This window comes from Canis lupus, chromosome 27, assembly GCF_048164855.1.
Source record: "Canis lupus baileyi chromosome 27, mCanLup2.hap1, whole genome shotgun sequence".
NCBI lineage: Eukaryota > Metazoa > Chordata > Mammalia > Carnivora > Canidae > Canis > Canis lupus.
Window position 1 is genome coordinate 36,661,019 of NC_132864.1, and position 16,458 is coordinate 36,677,476.

Genomic DNA, 16,458 nt, shown 5'->3' on the forward strand with positions numbered 1-16,458 from the left:
CCTCTGACCCAGGCCTGGGAGATTGGGGGGATGAAGAGTGCCGGTTACCCGGTTACCCGCGTAGGGCCAGCTCAGAGCCGGCTGGTGGCAGGTCAGATGCACCTGCCCCAGGCTTCCTTCTTCTACTTGACGGGTGGGGAGGCAGTGTGAAGAGGGGGAGTCCTGGCTCCTCTAGGGATCAAGCTTGAGCTAGGGACCCACCCAGCTCTAGGAGCCTACTTGAGGGACAGCCCCCCCACGCCCCCCCCCCCCAGCTCTGGGCCCTCACATTCCCTGGGTAGGGGACATTTGGAGCATGAGGCTCCAGACCCCCAGCTCCCACAGCAAAGAGGATGTGTCCAGCCTGTGAGGACAGTGGGCCTGGGCACAGGTAAAGGAGGGGCGAGCACAGAAAAGGGTGTATGTGGGGTGAGGAGTGGCCATCTGAGGGCAGTTGGTAAGTGAGGTCAGACTCAGGCCCCTCTTTTGGGTTAGGTATTGCCTCCCAGGAGTGTGTCTAGGGACAGGGTGCTGGGCTCTGTGGTCCCCCAGGGCTGAGCCCCTGATACAAGACAGAAGATAGCTTAGTATCCTTGCCACTTGACCTCCCACTGAACCCCAAACCCTGTGTTGTTTGCCTGGACACCCCCGTTGGGACTGCTACCCCCCCAGGGTTTTTCTATCCTGGGGCCCCTTTCCCCTGCCATCTGCCAGCTGGACCCAGCAGCCTCCACTCACCCCCGCCTCTGTAGCCAGCATTGTCCTGGGGCCACCTTGGCACTACAGGTTTCCTCCCTGGCAAACCTGCATGACTGCTCAGCCTGCCTTCCTCCAGGGTCCAGGCGCTGTCGCTGACCTGACGGGACCAGAGACTTAGGCAGCAGCCCTTTGCCCCCCGGGATTTCTCAGACCCCTGTCAAGAGCTGGCAGCCTGGTAAGAACCCCCTCCCTCTCTTCTACATCCTGAGGGCTGAAGCCAGAGCTGGGATGTCTCCCAAATCCTGACCATATCCTTCCAGAGGCCGAGCCAGGCCTGGAAATTGTCCCCTCAAACATGAGAAGGCCAAGCTGGGGCAGGGGGGGTTGGGGAGGGGGCAACCCAGGCAGAGACACAAGGGGAGTGCTCAGAGTTAGAGCCATATGGAAAGCAGAGAACTGCCCCCCCAGCCCCACCCCACCCTCTGTGCTCTTGGCTGAGAGATTCCTGGAGGACATTTTCCCAGAAAAAGAGGGAGGTGGTGTCTGGGCCTGGATGCCTGGGTAGGCCTCCCTCTGCCTCCTGTGGGGGTGGTTAGGTTGAGCTGGCTCTTGGGGAGTGTTTCTGGCCTAATCTGAAGTGGGCAGGAGGACCCAGAGACAGAGCTGTGCTCTCAGGAGTGGGGTGCATGATTCCCCCTTTCTAATCTCTGTGCATATTTAAGTGATGGCTGCTGGCATCTCTCCCTGGAATGGCCTTGCTCAGTAGGTCTGTGTTTGTGGAGACCCCATTGGGGTGGGGGTAGGGAAGCAGTGTGCTATGATTGTCCTCCCAGGCACTAGGGTTGAAATGGAGGTTCAGCGGCTTGAATTGGGTCCCCAGGCAGCCAATGAGGTGGGAAGTTGGGGAGTCAGAGAGTCAGGTGGGAGAGACATAGCCAAACCCCAGGCCTTGCTGGGGAGCATCCTGGGCTCCAAGTGGGAGCCTGCTAGGAGACAAGTAGTGGTGCCAGTCACACCTTTGGCTTCCCAAGCTCTTGGCCACCCCATGTGGTGGCCCAGCTGGAGTGACAGGGAACCAAAGTCCAGATGACCCAGCAGGAGGGGAGAAGGGCTGTGGCTGTGGCTGGAACTGGACCTTTGGGCCTCTTCTGTATCTACCCAGTGGGATAGACCAAGCCCAGGTACCAGCAGGGTTTATGGTACCTCAGCAAGGAGCCAGGTGACAATGAGCCTTCTGGCAGCCCCTCCAAAGAAGGATGCAGGAAGGTTTGGGAACTCACTAGGAGGAAAGAAGCAGATGGACACTCAACAGAAACAGTTTCTCCTGGAGCTGGCCCTGTAGGGATGTGTTGTAAGCCTGCCCTGCAGGGCCAGGGATCCCTGTGGAGGGGGTACAGGCTCACAAGTACAGGCTCAGGACGGATTGGAATCCCCTGGACCTGTCACTTGTAGGGTGAACAAACTCAGGCAAAGTAGGCAGCTGTATTAGTTTTCTGTCACTGTCATAACAAATTATCAAAAACTTGATGGCTTAAAACAAATGTATTCTCTCACAGTTCTGGAGACTAGAAGTCGAAATCAAGGCATTGGCAGGGTTGCACTGCCTCTGAAGGCTCTAGGGAAGAACCTTCCTGTGCTTTTTCCTAGCTTCTGGTAGTTGCTGACATCCTTGACGTTCCTTGGTTTCAGCGACATCACTGCCACCTGGGGTTCTGTTAACCCCTGGCTTTATTACCTGTGTGTGTGTGTGTGTGTGTGTGTGTCTCTCTCTCTCTCTTTTTTTGTGTGTGTGTGTCTCTCTTCAGTGCTTTCTTCTTCTTCTTCTTTTTTTCTTAAGATTTTATTTATTTATTAATGACACACACACACAGAGAGGCAGAGACACAGGCAGAGGGAGAAGCAGGCTCCACAGAGAGCCTGACATGGGACTCGATCCTGGGTCTCCAGGATCACGCCCTGGGCTGCCGGCGGCGCTAAACCGCTGCACCACCGAGGCTGCCCCTTCTTCTTCTTTTTAAAGATTTATTTATTTGAGACAGTGGAGAGAGAGAGAGAGAGTCTTGAACAGCCTCCCCGCTGAGCACAGAGCCCAGCTGGCCTGGTCCTACCACCCCAAGATCACAACTGAGCTAAAACCAAGAGTCAGATGCTCAACCGACAGCACCACCCAGGCACACTCTCTTCACATGGCTTTTTTTTTTTTTTTTTAAGATTTTTATTTATTTATTCATGAGAGACACACAGAGAGAGGCACAGACGCAGGCAGAAGGAGAAGCAGGCTCTTCGCAGAGAGCCCGATGCGGGACTCGATCCCGAATCCTGGGATCATGCCCTGAGCCGAAGGCAGACGCTCAACCGCTGAGCCACTCAGGCGTCCCTTTTTCAAGATTTTTTATTTATTCATTTGAGAGAGGGAGAGGGCGAGTGCAAGCATGAGCAAGGGGGAGGGGGAGAGGGAGAGGCAGACTCCCCGCTGAGCAGGGAGCCCAATGGGGGTCTCGAGCCCAGGAGCCCAGGAGCCCAGGAGCCCAGGAGCCCAGGATCATGACCTGAGCAGAAGGCAGCCACTTAACTGACGGCACCACCCAGGCTCCCCCTTCACATGACCTTGTAAGGACACTGGTTATCGGATTTAGGGCCCACACTAATGATATCTACAAAGACTCTGTTCCCAGATAAGGTCACATCCAGAGCTCCGGGTGGATGTGAATTCGGGGGATGCTGCTCAATTCACTGTGGCAGCTGCTGCAAGCCCCAGCTTCCTCATCTGTAACACGGGCAATAGAATGCCCAGCTGCCGTCTTATTGTAGGATCAGACACGATAAAGAAAGAGTCCAGCACACGGGTGTTTTTACAAACTGGTTTTCTATGGCTTTGTACTGAGTTCTCTTGTCCACTCAGTGCTGACCACTGGGCCTCGTGGATACTGCGGAGCCTAAGACATGGGAAGGCGGGCCCACAGCTAGCCCACAGGGACGGGGAGCCACACGGGAGGGGAGGCCACACGGGAACCCCCTCCCCCGGGGAGTGGAAGGAGACACCTGAGCAGAGGGTGGGGGGCACTTCCGGAGGAGGCTGCACTGAGGCTGGGGTCTGAAGGAAGTGCCAGCTTGGAGTCCCAGCGGGGAGCCTGGGAGGAACCTCGCAGGGAAGGGGGCGGGGCCCTAGCGAGGCAGGAATTTATCTGGAGGGCAAAGGGGACCTTTGAAGGCTTAAAAGTGAGAGAAGACGGAAGACGTCCTCCAGTGCTCAGCATGGGGCTGCAGTAGGGAACCGGTGGAAGGGCTGTGGACGCGGAGAAGGAGTTGCCAGGTGAGGGGGGCCCGGGTCAGGTGAAGCCCGGAGGGGGTGTGGGGGGGGGGCAAGGCCGCTGGACAGGACCAGGTTGGGGATGGGCGCGGGGTGTGAGGATAGGCCGTCTGGTGGAGGTATGGGGAGGGCTGTTCCTTAGCTCAGGTTTAGGCAGGCAAGTTGACCTGAGGCATCTGAAACATCAGCCCACGAAATGTTGCAAACAGGACTCAGAGAGTAACTGAGTTCAGCTTGAAGTGGTGCAGGAGGCCAAGGAATGAGGTGGCAGGGGTGGGGGCTCCTAGAAGCCCTGACAGAGGGCTAGCTGGGCACCCATGGGAAGTGTTGGGTGGTTTTGGCATCAGGAGAATCACAGGTCTACTTACCCCCGGGCTGGGGGTGGGTGGTGGGTGGGGTGCACAGTAGGGGGTAGGGGCTGGAGAGGCAAGGACAGGCAGGCTTGAGTCAGTGACCCCCCCCTCGGAGACAAGACCAGGCCCTACCCCAGGGTGGGGACGGGGCAGGACGGGGCTCAGCCTCTCTCCTCCACCCCCTTGGAGCTCCCAGACACCATAGATAATTACGAGGTGATAGGATAAATGCTACCTGCACTGGGTGCCGGTGGGCAGAGAGGGCAGGGCAGCCAGGAGGGGGGCACTTATGACCTCTGAGCCCTGAGCCGTTCATTAGGCAAGGACAGAGGCAACTGCAGGCCTGGGTGTGGGGACCATGGAGGTACTGGGCCCTTCCTGTAGCCTGTGCACAGCCACCTCAGTGAATCTGCCTAACAGTTATTCTATTTTATTTTATTTATTTATTTATTTTTATTTATGATAGTCACACAGAGAGAGAGAGAGGCAGAGACACAGGCAGAGGGAGAAGCAGGCTCCATGCACCGGGAGCCGGACGTGATTCGATCCCGGGACTCCAGGATCGCGCCCTGGGCCAAAGGCAGGCGCCAGACCGCTGCGCCACCCAGGGATCCCTCTATTTTATTTTTTGCAAAGACTTTATTTATTTATTTATTTATTAGAGAAAGAGAGAGCATGAGCAGGGGGAGGGGCAGAGGGAGAGGGAGATGCAGACTCCCCACTGAGCAGGGGGCCTTGGGATCCAGGGCTCCAGCCCAGGACCCAGGAATCACGATCTGAGCCACAGGCAGATGCTTAACTGACTGAGCCAACCAGGCACCCCTAGTTATTTTAATGATTCCTGCTCCCCAGATAGAAAACTGAGGGCAGGAAGGGGAGACCCTAGACCATGAGGGGGCGTGATTAAATTTGAACCCAGGCACCCTAGAACCCTTGCCCTTGGCTCTGCTGCTCTCTCGCCTCTGGGCTTGGGAGCTGGACTTGGTCCACTAGGTACCAGACTGGCCCTGCCGCCAGACATTCCCAGGTGTTAATGAGCTGATGTCTCTGGAGGCCCACACATTGGCAGCACTCCAGCCTCCATCCATACTTCAAAGATAGGTGTTGAAATGGTGAAAGTGCAGATGGGGCCAGGGGGAGCAGCAGCCAGGCTCTGAGGGTGCAGGGGCTTTGCTTTCCTGCTACCATTGGGTGACACCAGCCTCCTCACTGAGCTGGAGCCTTCCTTCCATATGGTCTGTGGTCTGTGTGACTCTGAGAGGCTGTGGGCACCTAGCAACAGGGTATAGACTGGCTCCTGCTCCTCTGCTTGTGGCCTCAGACAATGGGCAGGAAGTGAAGCCAGGCCCACCTACAGCATGCCAACTCCTCACAACTACAGAAGGCAAATTGGGGCTTGATGTTGGGGAGAACTAGCCAAGCAATCACAGTCTTGCTGTCTTTAAAGGTAGTGAGGTCCCTGTCAGGGCAGGTATGCAAGCCAACCTTTCTAGGGGTGTTGGAGATGAGACATCAGAGACCAAACGTTTGAGATTCTGTGATCCTAAAGTTGATTAAGATGCTATGATGTTGAGCATCAAAGTCATTTTTGTTCAGCCAATTTACCAAAAGTCTCCTTGGTGCAGATACCAAGGTACACTAAAGGTCTGGGCAACATCAGGTTTCCTGGCTCCCAGTGGGCCCTGAGATCCTGTCCCAGCAGTTCTGGAGGATAGGTCAGGCACTGCTTGAATCTGGACCTGCCCTCCTGGATCACACACGGTGAGTCTCCAGACTGCATTTTGGGAGGTGGTGTCTCTACCAGCCAAGGCCTACCCAGGGCCTGAGGTTCACCTGACACTTCCTGAGGCTTGGTCACAGCCCCTCCCAGGACCCGAGAGCAGGGTGGGGCACGATGGAGGCTGCAAAGAGGTTCTGCTTTCAGGAAGTGGCTTGTCGGGCCTTTCTCAAGTCATGGGACTGTCTACCAAGAGGCCTTGGGCAAGTCTCTTCCCCTCTCAGGCTGTGGTTTCCTTAGAGCATGCTTCTTACCCCACCAATGCCTTGTTTTCCCCAGATGCAGAGCAAGGACAAACCAAGCCTGTCAGAACAGGAAGGCCACAGTGGTTCCTCATTTCTCAGAAGAGATGGGCCAGGTGCCCTACCCCTTATCTCCTTCTGTCTGACCAAGGCACTCTAGGTTGCTGGTACCTGCGTAGTAGGAGTAATTAGGAGATAAAAGGCACCAGGATGGTGGGGTGGTCCCCCCTCTCATGCTGCCTTGGCAACTACCCCTGGCTAGGGGCCAGCCTCACCCAGGAAACTCCTCAAGGAACAAGAACACAGAGAACTCATCTCAGCCGGTCCCCAGCCATCAATACTCCCTTCTTCCCACGGCCCTTACCCTCTGGTCACCCACCAGAGTCTTAATGAGTGACCTGGGGTTAATGGGTTACCCAGCCAGGTGACACATTCACCAGCCTCCTGGGGCTTTCAAAGTCCAGATTCACTGGCCTGGCCTACAGGGTCTGAGTTCAGCCACTTCCCTTTTTAGCCTTGACACCTCAGGGCTCAGGAAGGGCCCAGGGAGGTCAAGAGGTTCCCTTGTGCCCTCACTACTCTCAGAGACACATGCATCCAGTGCCAGCCTTCAGGCTCACGTGGTTTCCTCCACCTGACGTGTCCTACCCAATCCCATCCCAGCTCTGCCTGGGTTCCTAAGGCCCCCATCACGGTGTCTGCCTCTCTTCCAGGGCCCTGGCTACTCCGCCTCCTCCTTGGCTGACCATACTTAGCCCATCTCCAGTCCTGCTGGGGACTCGTCGAGGAAAGAATCTGGACAGGCCAGGCTTAGACGGGGGAATGAACGGATGGGCGAGTTTCAGCCCGGGCTGTGCTGGTAGTGGCAATTCTGGCAAGCAGCAGGCTGTAAGTGGATCTCTTTCAGAGACACAGGAGTCTCGGGCCTGCCACCCCGTGGGGGAACCCACCCTATCTCATTTGATAGGCCAGAGCAGGAAGGGGCATGAGCAGGCAACCGCATCTCCTGCCCTCACTGCCATGTGTCCTCCATCAGCCTTCCTGCTTCCTAGAAACTTAGGGGATGAGGAAGGCTCTCCTGGGTCATGGGACTCCCTTCAGTTCAGGTGACCAGGGTCCTTGAAGTAACAGCCCCTAGACACCCACCTGTAGCCCCAAGAGTCAGGGACAGGGCATATTTGAAGGAGCATCCCCTACTCCAGAATTGTGGAGAGAATCTTAGGCTCCTCAGGTCTGCTAGAGCCTCAGATGCTTACAGTCCCAAAACCCCAGTGGAGTGGGTATCTGGCTATATCCCAACACTGTGAGACCTCTGTCTGGACATCGTAAGTTCAGGGGAGCCCACCTGCTCCCAGGGACCCCTGGCCTGACCTGTTTCTGTCTGAAGCCCAGCCTCATTTAGCCCCACTGAGGCCTTCAAAGCTCAGGCCTTGCATTCAGGGTTAGGGACTCCATGGGACTCAAAGAGGCCACACAGCCTCCAGGGACAGGACTAGGAACCAGCCTCGTTCCCACCTGGAAAGGTTCCTGTGCCTTTAAAGCCTCCCTCCACCCTAGCCGGCAGAGAGAGGGAGGGGAGGAGCTGGGTAATAGCTGGGCACTGGGGACTCAGCTCTGTGCTGAGAGCAGAGGAAGACCAGCCCTGGAGCCAGGTGAGCCAGGAGGGGCATCTGGCTGTGCCTCAGTGCTGTGTGACCCCAAAGTACAGCTCATCCTTTCTGAGCTACTGGACGTTGCAGGTCGGGGTAGCTCAGGCTTCGGGCCTCCCGGAAGTGTTGGAAGCCTGGATTCCAGTTCCAGCTCTGCCAGATGCTGGCCTCTTCCTCTCCAGCCTCAGTTTATGCACCTGAGTAATGGGAGTGAGCTGACCTTCAGGGTGAAGGAGACCGGGCTGGTGTGACTGGATCCTGCAGAGGGGTTGCTCAGGTCTTTTTCTGACCAGGTCTAGGCTTGAGTGGAGGCTGGGGGGTGCTGTGCTTTTTTGTCTGGTAAGGCGGTTTGAGGCTATGGCTCCAGGCTTTCTGGCTCACTGTGCCACAGGTGTGGGGTGGGTGGAGGGTCACATGAAGCTGTTGGACTTCTGAGGAAGTCTTTGAAGAAGCCACTGACACCTGGGAAGTGGACTTTTGGAATTAAGAGGAAAGAGTGCAGCACGGAAAACTGAGGCCCAGGAGTACCCAGCAGCCTAGAGTGAGGGGCCTGTGACAGGGGCTGAGGTACTGTGTCCCCTGGCCGTGCTTGCCCCTCTGTGGGCTCTGTTTTGTGGCTGGAATGGGGCGTGAGGCAGGTTCAGTTGTGCAAGGAGGTGTCCACCATGTGGTCATTGCAAGCTCATATAGCTATTTCAACAGGTATCCGACTTAGTGGTTGTCAAGCACTTCGGAAGGGAGCTTTCCCTAATTCTCAACCTTATGCTACCAGGGGGTTAGCGAGGGAGACAGATCCCAACCCCGGGCCTGGGTAGTGGTAAGTGTCCGGTCCAGGGCTGTGGGCCCGTCCAGGGCTGTGGGCCAGGGCTGAGAGCTATGTTCTCATGCAGAGGGTCGGGGGTTGGGGTGGGGGGTGGAGGGAGTCCTCTCTGCCGGTGGAGGTGTTAGGGCTGGTGGGGCACAGGTTCTGGGCCAACCTGCAGGTCCGCACATCTCCCACTGGGCCAGCTGACTTTGTGTGAGCTGCTTCAACCTAAACCTTGGTTTCCGGCCTATGAACCGGTCTGGGGTTGTGCCCGTTTCACCCCTGGGCTCTGAGGTGACACAGCCGTCAGGTTGGGTTGGAAGATCAACAGAGAAACCCCAGGCTTCTTCCTGTTTCCCTCCCTGAGGTTTCCTGGAAGGAACCTGCTCCACTCAGCCTAGATACAGCGCACACGCCCATTTGTGTGTGTGTGCACGTCTGTCTGTCTGTCTGTATTGGGAGGGGGTGGTGCTGATGGTGGAGTCAGTATCTCCGTCTTATATGCCTAGGACAGGAGCGCTGGGGCCTGGGGACTTTTCAAGCCAGCCCCTGCAGCCCTTTCTAGGGTGACGTGGTTTCCCCAGACTGACACCCCTCAGGGCGTCTCTTGGCGTGTAGGGGCTTGGGGGGCTGACCAGAATAGAATGTGACACACTCAACATGTGAGGAAGGTTCTTTGTTCTGTATTTTACGTCTTTGGGGTTTTGTGTGTGTGTGTGTGTGTGTGTGTGTGTTTAAAGATTTTATTCATTTGAGAGAGAGAAAGAAAACACAAGCAGGGGGAGGGGCAAAGGGACAAGCAGACTCCCCACCGGGAGCCTGACCCCAGACTTGATCCCAGGACCCCCAGATCATGACCTGAGCCCAAGTCAGACACTTAACCCGCCGAGCCACCCAGGCGCCCCCAATAGGGCTCTGTGGACACAGCCTTTAATGAGACCCCTTTCCTCCTGACTCCCCTCCCTGGAACTTGCAGCTGCAGGTCTGAGCCCCCAGGCAGCTTTCTCCCCATCCCCGCTTGTCCCAGGCCAGGGATTTCCTGTTGGAATCACCCGTGGGGTCTGCGCTACCCTCTGCCCACTCACACATTCTTCCTACCTTCCTGCTGCGGCTGATACTGCCGTGTCTTATGCCTTCCTAGGCAGGGAGAAAACTGCTGAGCAGGCTCAGACTAGGGACAGAGCCCCGTGTCTCTCCACTATAGACCCCTCCCAGCTGACTGCCCTGCAGTGCAAATCCCCTGACATCCTGGCTGGTGTCTAGCTCTCAGGGACAGGTCATGGGCCTTGGTCCGCAGATCCTGCCCTGTCCATCTTCTCAGTCATTCTGGTCTGCAGATGATGTCTGGGGGGGAAAAAGCTTAGTCATAGAACCCCCATCCTGGGGCTATGGAGGATTTCATAGGAATGCATTTTTTGGTGGATCTCATCCGTGGGTGAGAGGATGAGGATAAGACTTGTTTTTGCTTTGTTTTGTTTTGTTTTTTGATAAGACTTGTTTTGACTGTATGACTCAGGGTGGTCAGCTTCTGTCTCTCTGCTTATCCCCTGACACAACCTTGTAGGATGGTCATAGATTAGATATTCCAGATGGGGACTGTGGGGGCTCCCAGGCAGCCTAGATACCACGAGTGGGGGGCCAGGGAAGAAGCCATGACTTAAGGAGTGGCTCATCCTTATTCTTGGCAGATGGAGGGCAAAGGGGAATGGGAAGCAGAGTCCAAAGTCTCCTGGGCTGGGCATGCACCTGTTCCTGGTTCAAGATCCCCTCGGTGGGCTGGTCAGGGACATTGCAGCAATTTAGAGGCAGGTACAGGGTGGCCAGGTGTGCGCTGCTGGGCTCTGTGACTGGGACCAGCTCTGGCCCTCTCTGCGCCCTGTCTTTCCAGGCTGCTCAGGAGGTTCCTTGGGCCTGAGGTGCTAACATTTCTTTTTTTTTTTTTTTTTTTAAGATTTTATTTATTTATTCATGAGATACACACACACACACACACACACACACACACACACACAGAGAGAGAGAGAGAGAGAGAGGGAGAGAGAGAGAGAGAGAGAGACAGGCAGAGGGAGAAGCAGGCTCCATGCAGGGAGCCTGACATGGGACTCGATCCTGGGTCACCCAGGGATCCCCAGAGGTGCTAACGTTCCTGCATAGGCAGTGGAACTGGTCTGGACTCAAGGCCTCAGGCTGTGTTCCAGGAAGGCCCCCTTGGCATTTGCCCGAGCAGTGTGGTGAGGGCTCTCAGGTCCTGCTTCTGGGACATCATGTTTGGCCCTGGAGCTCAGATGCTCTGAACAGGGACAGGGTGAGCCAGGGAGTACCCAGCCTAGGGCTTGCTGGAGGCGCACTTGCCAGTGGACTCTACCCTGTGGGGAGAACTGAGTCTAAGAGAGGGGGACCCTCTGCCTCTGTCACCGCACCTCTCCTTCCCTGTTGGGGCCAAACCCCTCACCTCCCACCATTGTCATGGGACCCCAAGAGTCACTACTGTCATAGCACCTCCCATCTCCTGCCCAGGGCCCTCCCAGGGCTGTGTGAACTTTAGTCACTTAGTGATAGGCCAAGTCTCTAGCCTCCCTGCTGCCATGACGTCAGACTCTGGGGCTGTCCTCTCTGCCAGGCTGGATTTTTTAGAGGACAGCCTTCTTTCTATCCTACTCAGACACCTTCAACTGCCACACGGGGTTGCTGTGTGTCCTGGCCAGCCGCGTGCCCCCTCTGGGACTAGGTGAGCAGGAGAGTTCCTCTGCCCTCTCCTGCCCCTTTCCTGCCTCTGCTCCTCCTTGGAGGTACCCTCCCCCCCATCCCAATCCCAGTTCAGAGGCCCCCTGAGGAGCTCTGCAGGGGCGCAGGCGCAGCTCTGGGCCACTCCTGGGAGTGGGGGAGCCCAGCTGGAGGTCTAGCCCAGACTTTCCCAGGCAGACTAATCTGGCCATGTCCCAGTCCAGAACTTCTGAGGAACAGGAGCTTTCCTGGGACACCACGAACCTTGGGCCTCAGGTAAGCCCACCAGGGGCATGAAGAGTGGGGTGGGGGTTTGAGGCCAAGTGTTTTGCCCAACCTACTCTCTGGCCTCAGTTTCTCCTCCTGACATGATTTGGGTGAGAGCCAGGACTCTGGGCTTGGACATTATTTTATAAGTCTTTGAGAAAAATGTGGGGTGTGGGAGAGGCAGTGGGAAACGGAAGCCCAGTCCCCTGCAGGGTGTCTTCCGCAGGGCAGGGTATGTCTGCCTGCAGGGCCGGGGCTAGGCCTCCCTGCTATCTGCCCAGGGAGGAGAGGATGGGGGTCAGGGCTGTCCACCCCTCTCGTATAGTCCCTGGCAGTCTGAGCCTTGCTGGGTGCCTCCTGTCCTTCTGGAAGCCCACTTGATCCCTTGAGTGGATGGACAGAGAGATGGGCAGCTAGGGGAGGCTGGAGTACAGACCACAGGAGGTCGTGGCTGGACAGTGCAGAGGCCTGAGGGAAGAGAGGAGGGCCCTGAAGGGGGTCTTGGCTCATAGCCCCAAGCCCAGGAGAAATGAGGCAATGCCCCCAGGGTGCCTAGTGGATGGGACTGGGGGGCTTCCTTGGCAGGTGCGACTGTGCCCATGCTGGGAAGGCGGGTCACTGGCCTCCTTGTCCCATCCACCCTACCACATGTAATAAAGTTCTGGGCTCCTGAGGCCCCTGGGACCAACCAACATAGCTGTCTCTACCAGGAATCCTTAACCCTTAACCCTTAAATCTTAATTCTTAATCCTTTTTTTTTTTTTTTTATTTTTATTTATGATAGTCACACACACACAGAGAGAGAGAGGCAGAGACACAGGCAGAGGGAGAAGCAGGCTCCATGCACCGGGAGCCCGATGTGGGATTCGATCCCGGGTCTCCAGGATCGCGCCCTGGGCCAAAGGCAGGCGCTAAACCGCTGCGCCACCCAGGGATCCCTTAATTCTTAATCCTTAATCTTTAACCCAGTCCAGCCTCCAGGGTGTGCTCTGAGGGCCATCCGGCCCGCTGGAAGGCAGAGGGTATAGATGATGCCTGGAGCAGTGGCAGGGGTAGGGTCTGGTTGGCCCTTTGGAGCACTGAGGAGCCGGTGATGCTGATGGGAGGGAGTGCAGGGAGGAGGCTTTGCAGGAGTCCAGCCAGGAAAGCTGGTGCCTGGATTCAGTCATGGTGGAGAGAGACTGGCTTGAATCCCACTGGGGATATAGGGTTGTGTCTGCTGTATGGCTGCCCACTGAGCCGGGAAGGGGAAAGCCCTTCCATGCCGACTAGCTTCTGGATTTCTGCGACGTGGGATGGGACTCCATTCCTAGACCATCTCTGGGACACCATGTCTGGCCCTGGAGCTCAGGCCCTCTGACAGACAGGGTGAACCCAAGGAGTCCCAGCCTGGGGCTTGCTGACAGACACCCACTCTTTGGAGGTAACTGAGATTGCCTCTGTCACCACACCTCTTCTTCCTTGTGTGGGTCACACCCCTCACCTGCTGCCACCACCGAAGGGATCCAAAGGCTCACCACTGTCCCTCCCAGCAAGGCTGGGAAGGTAGTCAATGGGGAAACAATGAGCAGAAGCCTGACCATCTTCCTTCCGCCCCAGCCAGGCCTCCAGAGGATGACCCTGGTAGCCAACAATAATTACAGTCAACACTCACCTGGCACTTCACCCTTTCCAATCTGCTTCATCTCTGCAACATCCCCCATAGGATGCCTGTGTCCTTCCTGCTGCACAGGTGGTCGGTGACTTGCCAAAGGCCCCAGTTGAGGGGCAAGACTTAGATGGGATGGGCTGACTCCAGAGACTGTGTGCCCCAACCCCTTGGTCTGGCACATGTGGGCTTCATCACTTTGTCATATGACACTCACACCACTGAACCCGGGCCTTCCTCTAGGCAAACTCTTTCTCAGCTGTGCCTGGAGATCTTCCACAAACAGCCTCCTCTTCAACTCCAGAGTTCATCTAGAGGCAGAAGAACCTCCTCACAGAGCTCCCTGGGGAGGGCTGACTAGGCCTGTTTCAGGAACACTATTTCGATTTTCAGGAGAACGAGGAGGCTGCGTGGTCAGGGTATCTCTCTGGAGCAGATCCTGTGGCCGCAGACCACAGAGGAAAATCCCAGTTATATCATCAGCTGTCTCAGCCAAGCCCCCCTGGCTTTTGTTGCCATCCCTGCAGGCAAAGCGTGGGGCTCTCATCTGCTGACAAAGGTAGGCCCCTGCCCCGGGCAGCTCGTCTGGCCATTTCAGGAGGAGACCGTGGGGTGTCCTGTCTCTGAGTGTACAATGGAAGCTGAGCCCCACAGTCTGTGGCAGGCCGCTCTGAGAGGCCCATGGATGGTGCCTGGCTCTGGGCTGAGGTAGGGGTCACAGAAGGATCAGGCCAGGCTTGTCCCTCGTGGAGTTCCCTGCTTGGCAGTGGCTCCCACTGTGGGAGATAGACAAGGCCCTGCAGAAGCAGGGGCATGTGGAATCTGGGGGCTCCCAGGAGAGGTTTCTGTTGGAGATGTGGTTCTTTACTGGGAAGGGGCCCTGAGGAAAAGCAGAGAGATTTGGGAGGACAGAGACAGAGCCAGGCAGAGGGAATGGCCTGAGCAAAGATCCAGGAGCTGGACAGTCCATGCGTTTTCTAGGGGGATAGAAGGAGACACAGGAACATGTTTCTGAGGCTTGATTATGGGCTGTACCTTGTGAGGTGAGGGTCAGGGTGTGCCCAAAGGCTAGCTAGTGGCAATCCCTAATCCTGTTAACCTCTACTGCACCTCCTACCACTCCCACCAGGCAGCAGGGGAGCCATGAGGAAGTTGTACGTGGTGGTGACCCTGGTGGGTGTGGCCATAGTGCTCATCCTCATCATCGGCCTATGCCTTTGGCTGCCCTCAGCCTCCAAGTCAAACAACCATGTCTATCCCAGGGCAGCCGTGGCCACAGACGCCAAGCATTGCTCGGAGATTGGGAGGTGAGTGGGCAGAGCATAGGAACACAGGAGGAGCACAGCAAATGGATCTGGGCAAGACTATCATCCCTCTGAGACTCGGTTTCCCCACCTGTATGTGAGCTTCCCAGACCAGGGGTGTCTGACGCACATGGAGCTTCTTGGAACTTCTAGCAGCCTCTGGTCAGGGCAGAAGGGGATACTGACTCCAAAATCAGGATGCGGGTTTCCTGGTGCCCAGCTGGGTCCCTTTTCTCAGACTGAAGGATATTTGTGTCTTTGGATAAATTGCTGTTTTATGCTATTTTAGAGCTCTGCCTCCCATTATACACAAAGATCAGTTCCCACTTAGAGACTTAAACAGAAAAAAAATTACTAACAAAAGTAACAATTTTCCAATTTTCTTTCTATTATAAAAGTCGGGTACATCTGTTTGCTTGAAAAGGAAGAACATAGAAGCCCCTTGATTTTAAAGTTATATGTAAAACCTGAAAACTATGGGCTCCTCTTCCCTTTGGGCAAGGTGGCCAGACAGGGTGGAGGTGGGTGGCAGGGTACACATGTTGGGGGACTGGGGAGCCTAGAGTGCTCACTCCCCACCAAATGCTGTGGGTAGGGATGTGCTGGAGGACGGCGGCTCGGCTGTGGATGCTGCTATCGCAGCCCTGCTGTGCGTGGGACTCCTGAATGTCCACAGCATGGGCATCGGGGGCGGCCTGTTCCTCACCATCTACAACAGCACCACACGTGAGTGCCCATGGGGAGTGGGAGGTGAGTGGCAGGGGCTGTGTGTCTCAGGCTAGACTTGAGCTGGGTGGCCCCTGAGCTCACCCGGGGTGAGGGACTGGGGTTGATTCAGACTTCCCACCTGCTTCTCCTTCCAGGAAAAGTTGAGATCATCAATGCCCGCGAGGTGGCCCCAGGGCTGGCCTCTGACAACATGTTCAACAGCTCGGAGCAGTCACAGACAGGTGAGGTGCAGGCTCAGGGTGTGAGTACAGAGCTGGGCTGAGCTGCTGGGAAAGCATGGGCATCTGGGACTGGGGAAAGCTCTGGCTGTGCTGATGCCCACCCTTCCCATCCCCTCCTGGCCACACAACACAGGTCTTGAACAGTCCAGACCTTCATTACAGAGAGAAAAGAGATGGGAGCTTCTGTTATTTCTGTTCAGATCCCTCCAAAGCCATCCTGTGCTACTACAGGGAGAGAATAATTATTATTTCAACAGCTCTCATCTACCGAGGGCCACTGGGGCTGGCACTCTGCTCAGCCCTTTTCACCGATGAACCCCTTGAATCTTCCTTATATGCTGGGGAGTCTGGGGAAGCACTGTGTTGATCTCATTTTACAGATCCAGAGAGGTCATGCAAACCAACTGAGGTCACAAAGCTGGGTGGTGCTGAGGCTAAAATTGAACCTGGGCTGTTGAAACCCTGCCTCTTTCAAAGGCATCCATTTAGTTGTTCATTTGTGGTGATAGCTCTCAAGAGGCAGGAGAGTCTGTCTTTTTTTAACAAGGTCTTGTGCAGAGAAGAGGCCCTCAATCACCCCATGCAGCTGAGGGGAAGGCAGTGGCCACCAGGGGGTGCTGCTCCAAGGACCCAAAGGGATTGCGGGATAGGAGGTTGGGGGCAGGAAGTTTGGGCCGTTGGCCATAACAGGTCTGATCCCCAACTGCAGGCTCTGACCCTGGGGCTTGGGCCCTGGGCAGGGTCCTGTGAG

General features: G+C 56.3%; 1 protein-coding gene across 1 annotated transcript in view; it reads left to right on the forward strand.

The window, feature by feature from the left end:
- Positions 1-16,458, forward strand: part of GGT1 (gamma-glutamyltransferase 1) — a 29,832-nt gene that overhangs the window by 4,642 nt on the left and 8,732 nt on the right. The window contains exons 2-5 of the mRNA XM_072803437.1: positions 13,847-14,012; positions 14,583-14,760; positions 15,353-15,483; positions 15,621-15,707. Coding sequence (XP_072659538.1) covers positions 14,597-14,760; positions 15,353-15,483; positions 15,621-15,707 — 382 coding nt within the window. The 5' untranslated portion in view covers positions 13,847-14,012; positions 14,583-14,596. The remainder of the gene's footprint in view (positions 1-13,846; positions 14,013-14,582; positions 14,761-15,352; positions 15,484-15,620; positions 15,708-16,458) is intronic.